At 38.0% G+C, this 13,580-nt stretch overlaps 1 protein-coding gene across 1 annotated transcript; it reads right to left on the bottom strand.

Moving 5' to 3' along the window:
• Nucleotides 1-652: 652 nt before the first annotated feature.
• SAV1 (salvador family WW domain containing protein 1) lies at nucleotides 653-11,858 on the bottom strand (the record flags this gene model as incomplete). Its single annotated transcript, XM_010295481.1, has 3 exons — nucleotides 11,414-11,858; nucleotides 1,767-2,037; nucleotides 653-796 (listed from the first exon to the last, which is right to left on the bottom strand). Coding segments are annotated over exons 1-3 (857 nt in total), but the record flags the coding sequence as incomplete, so codon positions are not given.
• Between the last annotated feature and the right edge of the window lie 1,722 nt (nucleotides 11,859-13,580).

Here is a 13,580-nt window from a genome sequence, read left to right as displayed (position 1 = left end):
TTTTAAATTGCTTTTCTATTTAGTGTTACTCTTCTGCAGAGCTGTACCCATTAGAAAATGTAATTTGTTTCATTATGCTGACTCAAATCTTTTCTTGGAGGAGACTCTCATAGGAATGTTCCTATAGCATTCCTAACATAGGAATGTTCCTATAGCATTGTTTCTTTGAGAAGATGACTTTTTACTACCACTTAGTTTTTAATTAAGTTCTTGAATAGAAATATAGATTTCAGTCTGTATTCAAAATTCTTAATTGTGAAGGAGGATTTGTATGTTTTTTTTACAAAGGAGTAAGATACACATTAAGTAGTTAACACCCTAAAAATATTTCACATATTTTAAGTCACATGGTACCATTCTCACAAATATACTGAAAGTAAATCAGATCCTCTACTCTCTAATGTATCATTCTGCAACTCATGTGAACTGCAAGAAGTACTGTGATGATTTTAAGTAATGCCTCATACAAAGCAAACTAATGTGATGAACATCTGGTACAACTCCCTCATGCCAGCAATAGTTCTTAATGCAATTAAGAAATACACCCCAGCTAGAGTTCTACTTTCAGTCATCAAAATTCTTTTTTTTTTTTTCTTTTCTTCTAAGCTATGTGTGCATAGTGGGAAGTGCAGAGGGAAAAAAAAAAGCTCACTTTACAGGAGCCCTGGCATAGACCTGCAGCCAGTCTGGAATCTCTGCAGTGTGGTAGGGGTTTGCAGGGACGAGGAGAGGCTGGCTTCTCTCAGCTTGCTGTGGCTGGTAAGTCACTGGGGGAGGCTGGTCGTAACGGGGAACGCTGTACAAAGGAAGACAGACAAAGTCGGTAACCTCCAAGCAATAACTTAAGACATACTGATATCATTAAATTGTTAACATTAATACACAAGTTAATACATGCAAAGTCTGATGATGCAATCACATACAAAGCGTTGCCTCAGCAGGCCTATACCGACAGCAACTTTCTGTTGCTATTTTCATGCTTCACTCCAATCACCACTGTAAGTGGTGCTGCTACCTGTTAGCACACTGTAAAATTCACCTTAGACCTAATCGCCTAGTGCCTGCTACCTGGATACTAAAGCAGAACAACAAAAAAAAAGGTATCTGTTTTTGAAAGACTAAAAAGGCAACTGTTGATTCAGCCAAATAATCCACCATTTAATATGTTAGAACAAATGTATTCAGGCAGCAGCTGATAAGAGTTACTGCATTTATAACAAAGGACATCCTCGTATGTTCATCTTTTGTGCCACATGTTAAAAAAAAACTTTCTCTTCCTGGGTAACAGCAAAATAGATTGAGTAGCAGAAATTAACTGGTAGATTTGGTATATACTAACTTTATTTCACCTTTAATTTATGAGTAGCTAACATACCGATTTTCGTTCTAGAGAAGACTTAATTCATGTTTCAGATCGTATGTGCTATTTGTCCAGACAGCCTCCTGGAACATCAGATCAAGTTTCTTTTCGGTCTACAATTCAATTCTTTTCTCAGCAACTTTGTTGTTTTACCGACACTTGAAGAGAATAGCTGCTTTGTTTTAATGACTTAGGAACAATATCCTGTTTCTTAACTTAAGACAGTTAACAGATGAGAAGAAAATTTAGCAATTACAACTTCTTCTAAAAATCTTAGTCAAGAACCAGTAAAGCTTACTTCTAAAAGTAAGAAGGTTTTGGCATATTATGTATGTGACAAAAACTTAACTGGATTAGGGGGGGGGGAAAAAAAAAAAAATCACAGAAGAGAAGGAGGATGTCTTACCTGGGAGCACAAGGATGTTTATATTGAGCTCTTTTATTGATGTGATCTACGTAATACACTCCAAATTCTGCCGATTCAACTCTCTCCCATCCTGGTGGCAGCCCCTCACGCTCGAGTGGATGGCTCCAGTGAGTTGTATTAGTGTTATGATCTATATAGTATTTCCTTCCTCTAATAGTCCAGTCCACTGACCAGCCAGGAGGAAGAGGTAAATCTTCAGAACTATGATTTGTTAAGTTTCCTAGGGATGTAGCAGCAACTCTACCAATGCCTAAAAAAAGGGAAAACAACGTTTGGCTAAACTGATAATACCCAAACCAATTATTATGTACAAAGCCAACTTCCCCCCCACCTGAGGCACTCTATGAACTGTGAGCAATACCACGGCGTGTATGGTGTGTGCACTTTTACGTTAGTAAAAAAGCACAATCAAGTCAAAACAGGTAGTCCCTTTTAAGTCTCACTTGTTTCGCTCTCCTCCAACTCCAGATTCAACAGATAGCTTCAGAGACAGTTAAAGCATCCTTGCTTTTTCAATTAGAGACATATATTAGGACACATAACAAGGATGAAGCTGTTATCACTGTCTCAATTTCTTGAGCAGACAGAGCTGACCGATTACAAATGTTAAAGCTTTATATTAAATGACAGTTTCTCTTAATATGCTATTACATCTGCATCACAGCTAATTATCTACCAAAACAATCACCGCTATTACTTTGTCTAATTACAGTCAGAAATTACAACTATCTAGAAAAAATTACTGAATACCAACAAAGCCTTTCACATTAACCAGTCAAGAACAGTGACAGGACTGGGTGAACTAAGAGGAGGGACAAACAAGGTTAGCACTACGCTGCACTGAAGGTTACTACTGAAGTGCATGCAATCACGGCCAAAAAGTGTCAGCAGTAACAAGAAAAAACAGAAAAGCTAGATCCAAGCAGGATCCTGCACAAGCCCTTTGCTGAACACAGTCATCCTGTGCACGCTGAAGTTGACGTTGCCACGTCATCTCTGCTGAAACTACCCACACTTGTTAGACTATCTAGCTTATGTGCACTGCTGGGTGGGACAGTCAGTCCAATGCAATCCAGACAAGAGTTAGAGACCTTTTGTTCAGAGTCACAGAATCTCCTGATCTTGTAGTCTAGTAGGCTGTGTATCCGCTTCTCTACATCTTGCTCTTCTCTAAGACTGAGCACCTACACTTCATAATGCTAAAGAGGCATGTGAAAAAGAAGTAATTTCCAGCTTTTCTTGATGATGTGGGCTGCACTAGGGGAAGGGCTTCTCCAGCAAGAGAACTAAAGCCTAGGTCAGGTGTATTTGGGGTAGGAGAGCTTACAGGAATCAGTAGTTGATTAAGTTCACATCTCTGCCCTAGAAACACAGCACAGTTTGGATTTATCATTAAATAGCTGATTTAAGAGACTGTTCACCAGCATTTTAAAATACATGATTTGTTGTAACATAGACACAGTTTTTACATTTTAAAAATCAGCATGCTGGATACTGAGAGATGTACTGAAGAAACATAATTCCAATTTCATCTTTTCCTTCCCTCTATATACTATGGATACTTAGGAAGCTAGCTACAATAAAAGCCATAATAATAACAATGGCAAATAAAAGAAAAAAAAAACACAAAACAAAACCAAAACCCAAAAACCCCAACCACAAAACCCAAGTGACAAAGAATTTTGCAGGTCTCCTTCCATTCCTTGGAAGCCTACTACCTACTGCAGGTGCTGGCCCAAATTCAACTCTCTCTCTTAAAATCCTTGTAAGTAGTTACTTTCAGTTACCCACAGTTCTACAGTTAAAAAGTCTCTGGCTTTAAAGAAATTCCAATTATCTTTTCATCCCACAATGAAACGCATCTATTCGGTCACAGTATTCATCAGAGTTCATGTGTTACTATTTCCCATAGCCTGAAGAAGGGGTATGGGAGCCACTTTTTCCAATTACAAGTCAGAAAGTGACTCTATCACAAGTAACACATTTACTTACACCCCCTTCCTCCTGTTTTACAGAAATAATATTGTTGTGTGATTATTTTTTGAGAGAGTGGAAGGGCAGAGTCTATCTCACCTACAGCGTATTATGAAAAAGAGGTTTCAGGTGTGGTCATTAACTCAAAAAGACACCAGTAATACTGAAGTAGCAGCAAAATTGTTATATTTCTCAGGGAATTTCATACTCGTTTGATGACAAAGGCAACAGTCCTTTTCAACAATATATACACAATATAGCATGGTAGTCAAGGGACATCATCTATTTTAAGCATTGGTTTACCTATAAAATTACATAGACTGAAAACGGGATGGGCTGTCATTCTAATACAAGATGGCAGTCATCAACAACAAAGTAATGGAAAGGTTCCAAAGCAACTGAATAAATGAAAAAAGAATTAAAAAAACCCTCAAACTTCTACCCGAACACTGCTCCTTAAAACATTTGTGTTCATCTACACATCTTTTTGTAGCCTTGTCATGTTCTGAACTATCTGTATTTCTTCTTGTTATAATACTTAGTTATTTGTTAGCTTTATAAAGGAAAGTTGATGGCTGCGTTCAGGCGACAGCTCCCTTCTAGGATTAAGCAACCCAGACCTTTACTTCCAGTGAGAAGAAACATCCTGGTAGATTCCTGACCTTTAACAGTACTGGGGCAGGGAAGCTATTTCAGACCCTAGCTACAGTTATGTCACTAGTTTTGTTTTCATTCCAATGACAAAATACAAACATTTAAGCTTCCTGAAAATACTGTCTTTGGAAAAACAAATGCCATATTTTCTCCAATTAATTGGACTGCTGTGTTGTAACTTCATGTATGTATAAACTGTGACTATTAAATCACCACTACCAGAAGATCTGAACACACAAATTTGACCCGGGGAAAAGAACTTTCACAAAGGCATGAACATGTTTTTCTGTTTACTGTTACAACAAGCAATATTGTTGCAGTTCAAGCATGATTCCAGCAGCAAATACATATCTATCTACTCCTTGGGGTATAGGTTAATCCTTTCTAACATTTGGAAACTGGTATTACAACTTGCACAAGCCAACCTTTGCACCAAAAGTTCTCTTGACACAATGCCTGTATCTCTTCATACAAAAGCCAGAGAAGACTGGGAGATGGACTCGGGTAGTGAGGAAAGCCAAAATCCGATTACAGAGAAATCACCTAGAAAGCAGGATAAAAAGCAATGCTGCATCCAATGGAAAGGCAACCCCAGCAGTTCTGTGTTTGCACATTTAATTCTAGCTACATGGTTTCTCCCAATGACAGCTTATTTTTTTTCATTGCCAAGATGCAAAGAGCAAAAACAATACCAGACACAAACACATTATACATTCCTTTTGCAATTTTGACTTCATATATGAAGAAGTTGAGCCATACCATTACGATAAACTTACACAGCTGAGGCAGTTAACCAGTTCTGAACAGTGTTTCAAGCCTCTACAACTAGCAAGCTCTAATTATGAAATCAAAGGCCAGATTTATAAACAGACGGTTGCAAATACTTCAGGTTGTAGACTATCATGTATAGTCTTAATGTGCATTTTTCCCTTAAAATCACAGATCATATCGAAATATTCTCCATGCTGGAAGTTTTAAGATGTCAAGTAATATTCATAGTCTTACAACCATCAACCCGCTATGGCATTCAAATTGGCAATTAGTACAATTTAGACATTTCTTTATATAACTGCAGTTGTTATAGAGATCAAAAGAAATTGTGTATTGGTTTTCCTTATAAAACTCAGCAGATGCTTCCTTCAAGGGAGAGTGGATACACACGTAAGAAATAGCTCCTGCTACAATTTTGAACAGGAGAGGATGAAAATTGACTTTCATATATATACCCCTGTAAGTAGCAATAATACGAAAGAACAACACTTGGAAGAGTAAATTCATATGTGATCTGTTCCAAAGTATAAACCAATAAAGAAAGTTACAGGACAGCCTAAAACCATCTACTGTGAACACTACCTTTGCGTCACATTGCCCAACTATGATACTCTTCTGTGTTTAAACTTTAGGTAAGGTCTTGGCCCTAAAACATTTTCATAGCAGCCCAAAGCTTCACATAGGATTTTACTGCACACAACAAGGATACTCCCTGAATCACGGGCTGGTACCAGCTTCACACAGCACAATGCAAAATGTCTACAGAAAAAACCCCACAAACTTACACTTTTTAATAAAAATGGTTCAAGTTGTAAAACCCATGATTTTCCTTTTGAGGGAAGATATGATCTCTGCCACAGGATAAGCAAAAACAGACAAGTCAAACCACTTCACCATAACTACTCAGGGTTTTCTTGCTCACATACTGTTTTATATATTTCTCATTATACATTATAATAGATATATAATATTAAATTATCTGCTTTTTCCAAATGTTAAAAAGTCCCTTTTCCTCCGCTTAAGTATGACTGCTGTTCTTTATAAACTCCCCTGAGAGGCACTATAAAATCTCAAGAATAGTCAACAATTAATTTAAATTTATGCAATTGTAAAGCCTTTTCATGTTGCCTCTTTGAACTCATCTAGCCTCATTTGCTAATTCTGTTTCCTAATGGTATGTGTTTGGGGCATTTTTTTGCTTCAGCTTTTAAGGAACATCAATATTGAACATTATTTGTGGCTTTGCCTTCTCTTGTAAAATACAGTATCTTCAGTTTAAGGTCTTGAATTGTCAACCAGGCCAAGAGGCATTATATGCTGCTCCAAAGCAAAAGAAAATCCTGTTCAATGCAGTTTGCTTGCTTAGGACTATCACTGTGTATGTTCTCAATGCTTTGAAAAAAGTGCAAAGGAACACCAACCACTTATTACTAGTAGTAATAATATTTAAAATACTCAGAGTTTTAAGTAAGGCCAGGCCCTATATTCGGTCTTGTTTTCAAGATCTTCAACAATAGGGTGTCCTAATAGCAGAACCCAAACTTTAACTTTGGGCACCACGTTCCAGTGCATTATGAGACATATCAATACAAAGAGTTCCTTCATTTAATATTATTATCTTAAGAATTTATCTTAACCTACTAGTGTCACATATATGAAGAATATGTAGTATCTTCTTCAATCAAGGAAGTTCTGTTTGGTTTGCTCCATTAGTACGGAACAAAGAAAACTGTAAGTAATATCCATAAATGCTTTCACAGCCCAGTGAAGTGGTTTTATGGTAAAAATGCACTCTGCCCAGAAAGAAGTCCCAGTTCTCAGGATAGAAGGAAAGGTTTCCAGGTCAGCAAAGGGCACTTAGTTCTTCAGTCTGCCTGATAGAACGCACAGGAGAAAATAGCACCAGTCCAGCATAAAGGGGAAAGAGCAAAAACACTGAAAAGAAAGTCTCACTTTATTAGATAGAGTGCTGATGCAGGCAGCGGAGTTTTAGAGTCTATGAACTACCCCACAACTAGCTTCAACCAAATTTCAAAGTGTTGAAGAACAAATTAGCCAAACAGCCTTCCTATTTGTCTTTAATTAGGTCAATTGTCTTGAGAGCCTTTTTTTCAGGATGCCAAAATCCTCTCCCTTCCCCTCACCCTCATCAAACCAGGGTGAAGAACAGGAAAAGAAGATGAACAAACTGTTCAAGGGAGTGTTGTGGTTTAGCCCCAGCCGGCAACTAAGCACCACGCAGCCGCTCACTCACTCCCCCTCCCGCAGTGGGACGGGGGAGAGAATTGGGAAAAAACTCGTGGGTTGAGATAAAAACAGTTTCATGGGACAGTGAGAGAGAAGGCAACAACGATAACAACAATAATAATACCAACAAAGGAATGTACAAGAACAAGTAATGCCCAATACAGCAACTGCTCATCACCCAGCGATCGACAGCCCGCCCCCCAGCTAACTCCAGTTTATGTACTGGGCATGACGTCATATGGCGGGGAATATCTCTTTGTCCAGTCTGGGCCAGCTGTCCTGGCCGTGTCCCCTCCCAGCTCCCCGTGCACCCCCAGCCTGCTCGCTGGCAGCCCAGCATGAGAAGCTGGACTGTCCTTGACTGCTCAGCAACAACCCAAAACATCAGCACCTTACCAACGTTTTCTCATCCCAAATACGAAACACAGCCTCACTCTAGCTTCTGTGAAGAAAACCAGCTCTATCCTAGCTGAAACCAGGACAGGGATTAAGTAATAATAAAATAACAAAAATAAGTTTTAATAACTATCCTGTTTAGACAGGCCTGCAGGTTCTAGGCCTTCCTTACCCATTCCAAAGCATCTGAAGGCACTTCCTGTGCACAAGTACCTCGTTTGTCAGAGGGAATGGGGCATTCCAAGTAAGCAAAAATTCACAAATAGGAAATGACAGGAAGCTCTTTGAAAGCTTTGAAAAGTATGCTACAAAGAAATTACTGCAGAATCAGCACAAAAGAAGAAAAGGGCAGGAATTGCCATTTGTTTTTTAAAAAAAAAAGTGAAGCATACACATTTAAAAAAAAAAAGCCCTGTTACGTTAGCTCTAAATAGTTTTCATTCAATAATTTGTATTTCTTTATTTTGCTCTCATATTAAACATGAATAACAGTTTGCAATTTCTGCACAATTTAACATGAGATGAATCTACCTTCACTAATGTGCACTGGATTCTCTGCTCACTGGGTTAATCGTTTTTCTCCTCCAACTTCAGTCAACTGCTTACAATCCACCACCAGAAAGTCCCTTTACACTGTGATTTTAAATCCCAGCAATTTTCATATACACATAAGAATTTTTTAGCTTACCGCTCAACCAGGTACAAATAACTCTGAGGTCTTGGTTACAAGTTAGTTCCAATCTATACTGTAGATATAACTTCAACCACAGACCTCCCCAAACCTTTAACCTAGAAGAGAGGAAAGAGATGTCGAGGAAAGACAGGAAAAGTCTCTTAGAATTAAGTTTGAAATGGACACTAAAAATAAATTTTCAAGAAATGCCACAGAGGTAGCTAAACATACAAAACTAGGAAAAATCTCAACTGCAGACATTTTTCAGGAAAACCAGCAGCACTAGATTGCTAATTAAAACCAAATCTAATGAAAATGAGGAAAGGAAGACATGGAGAATTGAATCATACTGAGAGGAAACATGACTTCAAGGAGAAATGCCTATGAAAGAACATATCAATGCTGTCAACATCAACTGTTGAAAAAAATCACAGGACTTGCTTAAATACTTTGCTGAATACTTTGAGTATGAAGATCTTACTAAGAACATGTTTTCAACTTATCTCCAAATTATAAAGAGGAGAATATTTATTTTGAACGAAAGATGAAATTCATGTGCACCTCTTCACTTCCAGACCATTGCTTCTCAAAAGTCATCTCAGTTGTAACGAACACTAAATGAAGTATCACCCACCGATAGCAACTATACCTTGGGTCTAACATTTCTGTTGCAACCAACCCAAGCCATAACAGAACCAATTGAGGGAACCTTCTGAGGGAGGGTGGGAGAGGAGGAACAGGGTAGAAGGCAACATTTACAGATTCTAGCTAATAAGCAGACTTATATGTTGCAATTAGGTATTAGGCAATTTTGTCATCAATTATCTTGATGAACAATTTTGATTAGGTCAAACACTTATAAACAACAATGGAGGTGTGTAAGGAAAAAGTCATTTAGACAAAGAAAATGAAAGTAAAAGGCCTGCCTCAGCATTCTGGAAATGCAGGAAAAAAGGAACTAGAGGTTACAGAAAGATTAGCGTAGCTCAAGGAAAACACCAAAGGTTTGAAGACAATGGATGGTTCAACTAAAAGGAAGATTAATGGTGAGATGAAAGAAGAAAGAAAATCTAGGTTTTTCGTATTTTTGACCACATTAATTCTTTTTACTGAGAAAAAGCAACAACAATTCTTGAAAAGATATACAGACATTAAGGACATAAGTCAATATTACTGCAGTGAAACTGAAAGAGGAATTTAAGAGTTCATATTCCATGAGATGAAAGAAAAAAAAAGAAAACAAACCAACAAAAAAAAAAACTGGATGAAAAGCAAAACATTTTGGCAAACAAAGGGCTCACCTTTTTTTGTCTCTCCCTACAAATGTGTAAGATTGAATATTCACCCATTATATATAAAATTTGTTCAAATTAATAAACGTAAAAATAAGAGAGTTAGTGACAAAGACCAACTAAGTATTAGCAGCTCCTTTATGATTTACAGTGGCTAAGGTGGCATGTAGACAAATAGGAAAAAAAAAGTCTTTTTGGAAGGAAATATGTGTTGCTACAACTGAGAAAAATATGGCTGTAAAGCCCTACTTTTAGCTTGTTTGAAGACTTTACTAATTAAACTCCACTTTCAAACTAACAGAGCTTCATTTCCACTTAACATTGTTTCAAATCTGCACAGAAGCAGTACCAATTTTTGAAGTCCTCCTCAGCATACACAGTTACTGCAGTAATTTTGAAAGTTAAACTGATGGATTGGTTTATGAAATCCTCCCCTCCTGCCTCTCCTCCCTACAATATCCCAGCACACGCTCACAGGAGCTCATTATCTAGACCAGGTGTTTAACGAGTGCAACAACAGCTGACAGAGCTGGAGGGCTTTCATGCAAAATCTAGGTAGATTAGATGTATTAGCACTTAGCAGATTTATTTTTCTAGACAGGAGATTTATTTTACTAGAGACTGTTTACTATTTCGTTTAGAGATTACAAGTAACGACGAACTAACAATGTGTTTGGAAGGTGTATTATTTACCAGTTTGAAATGTTTGTTTCAAATTCCTCCTTGAATATAGTTTTTGTAGTATATACAGTGCTTGAATACAGACGAATTTACTATTTTTAAGGTCACCTTCCTATGGGCAGTATTGTAATCGCAGACTTTTTATTCCAACAATAGATTCATAACAGCACACTACACCAAAGAATTATTCTTCAGTGTCATCACAGATTACTCAAGTATTTAAAAAAAGTAATATTTAATGGATTCTTCTTTCTTATGCTGTTCTTCCTTTAGAAAACAAAGACAAGTTCCAGTGAAATTGAGGGGGAAAACAGGCATACTTACAAATAATATTACAAGCTAAAAGAAAAACAGAGTCAAGGACCAGGAAGTCAATTTCACCACTAACTATACACCATTTTGCTAATTACACAAAGCAGCCATTCCTCCCTTTGACTATCTATCATAAATTAATTACGGAGGTCAAATTAACACAATAAAATTAAAAAATAACACAATCATAGTTAAAAGACAATGATAATAATAAAATAATACAGCAATGTTATAATTCAGAGCTGTTGGTTATTCTCTACATCATGAAAACAGTACATGTCCCCTAATAGATAAAATTCTGTGCTAGCTAGCAACTGATTCAACTTTGTTAAGAGGAGCTGCATATATGCTTGGCATTAAAAAAACGACCACAATTGCCTGACCTTACCCCATTTACTTAATAATTAAATCCTGGTATATTTTTTCCCTTTCTGGATATATGTGATCAAATTCTAAGAAATGTGAACATGCAGTGTACTCAGAACACAGAAATGTCATTAAAAAGAAACACTGTCCTATACAGCAGAACTCCTAAAAACATGACCTCAATCATCCAGATATACCTCTGCACCTCAGGTCTTAGCAAAAACCTATTTTTTTTTAAAAAAGCAACTATTAATACTTACCTGAAGTGTGCCTCCCATGATTCTGTGCCATCCTCTGGAAAAGATCGTTGTTGTGTTCATAATACCTGTAGTCCTCATGTACACGATCATTCAACTGACGTCTCCTCTGGGCATCATAAAAATGATCGTAATAATAACAACGGGCACTAGCATCTCCGTTTTCCAAAACAGAATTAGCTTCTGTTAAAAAGGACTGGGACGAAGAGCCATATTCTCTAGGGACATCAGCTAAACTTCTTGCAAGATAGGAAGGTGCAGACAGTCTGTTGCTTTCACGTCTCATTATTTCATGAGGTGGCCTCTGCACTGGAGTTCGAAGGAAACTCTGGTTTCTGGAAACAATTCCATCTCCACCAGAAGCATATGCAGAAGAATTTGAGTCAGGAGGACAGACATCAGTTCGTCTTGGAATGGTTGGACCATGACGGATAAATGAAGGCATCAGATCTGATATACAGCGTAAGAGAGAAATAAGAACCTTGGCTGTACTTAGACATAAAGCATTTGGCTAGCCACAAATGCTGATTTACACCATGGAATTGAGGAAATTCAAACGCTAGAACCCCTTTAAGGCACCTCTAATGCATATGCAAGTATAATAGTAATGCTGCAGTTTGTACCGGTGCAACAGAAACCATCACACCCTCCACCAGCAACAGACTATTGCCAAGAGTGCAGTTTTGCCAGTCTAACTGCATCTGCAACAAACAAACAAAGCCAAAACCCATCAAAAAATACACACACACAAAACCCCCCAAAAGCCACACTTTACTGTGGCTACATCAGCCAGGCTTCACACCTCTCTACTAGAAGGGTCAAGAAAATCCAAGTAACCTGGCTACCACTCTACCACTTCATCGAGACCACTGTCCTTATGAACTCAGAATAACTGAAGATGTTAATGTCTCCATGCTTTCAGGAATCCATGACAGAATCAGGAACAGAATTCATACTTTCTCCACTAATCACAAAGTTCAGCCAGCAAAATGCTGTCATTCTGCACACGTTAAGTTCTCAAATTATCATGAAAATATCTCACTTTCTCCTTTACCTAAAGAGGTTTTGCACAGTGACAGCCATTCATGCAATTTCACTGCCTCCCTCAAGTGATACATTACTCCTCTCCTTACTATTACTTTCAACATGATATAAATAAGTAGCTTCCCTCCAGGTGAGCTAATACAAATTATTACTTTAATTTAGAAGGAAGTTATGCTGATTATTAATTACTTTTATTAATAAACTGTTATAACTTTGGGTAAAAAGTCAGTGCATCCCAGAAGGTGTCATCAGTACATTCGTAACTATCACTACAAAGCAGTCATGTAATAGTCGTTACACCACGGCAAATAGCGTAAATGTGTAAAAGATGTTAACCCCTCAGACATGCCTACAGCTTAATATGAAAAAAAACTTTGTGAGGTTTTTTTTTTGTTTTTAAAGACTAAGTTAATGTAATCAGACTACTAAGTGATTTTGCCTGTGGACTGGGGAGCCAGCTGTTCATGCAGCAAATACACCCAGAAAAGCTGAGTGCCTGCTCCTGCCAGCAAATCAGTTGTTGCCGGTTGTGATCTCCAAGCTAATCCTGCAATTATATCATAATACATTTCAGTCTCGGGTTGTTTTCAAAGATTAACAAAAAGAAACCTAAGTGCACGTTCAACGTGTATTTGCCAGTCATCTGTTAAGGCCCAGCAAAAACAGGCCTGTGACATTAGCGCCAGGTTAACCAGACGAAGATCAGTGCATCCAAGGTATGTAGCGGTGACCTCATCAAGTTGATTCACGGTTAAGAACTGGAGCACTCGCTTCCGCAGGGATTTTATGCAACTGTCTCGTACAGTTATCTCATTTTCAAAGCACACACCTTTTGGCAGTGCACACAGCCTAGATCGGGAAAACAACCACTGACTTCTGGAAAGAGAGAGCTGATCTGTTCCGTTCATCTGAAAGATAGCTGTTTGGAGACTTTCTTAACCCTTACCTGTGGAAAACTGAGCAACGGCGGCTGAGAAAATAAAACCACCACGCTTGTCTACCATGAGCACCTGGCAGTACACAACGTGTAGGGCTCCCTTCTGCACTCAGCCTCCCTGCCAGGTTTAACCTCCCTCCGCAAACTCGCAAGTCTCACATCAGGAATCTCATCCCCCTCCCGAGAGGA

This window comes from Phaethon lepturus, unplaced genomic scaffold, assembly GCF_000687285.1.
Source record: "Phaethon lepturus isolate BGI_N335 unplaced genomic scaffold, ASM68728v1 scaffold56520, whole genome shotgun sequence".
NCBI lineage: Eukaryota > Metazoa > Chordata > Aves > Phaethontiformes > Phaethontidae > Phaethon > Phaethon lepturus.
The sequence above is the reverse complement of the archived record's forward strand: the minus strand, read 5'-3'. Positions and strand labels throughout refer to the sequence as shown.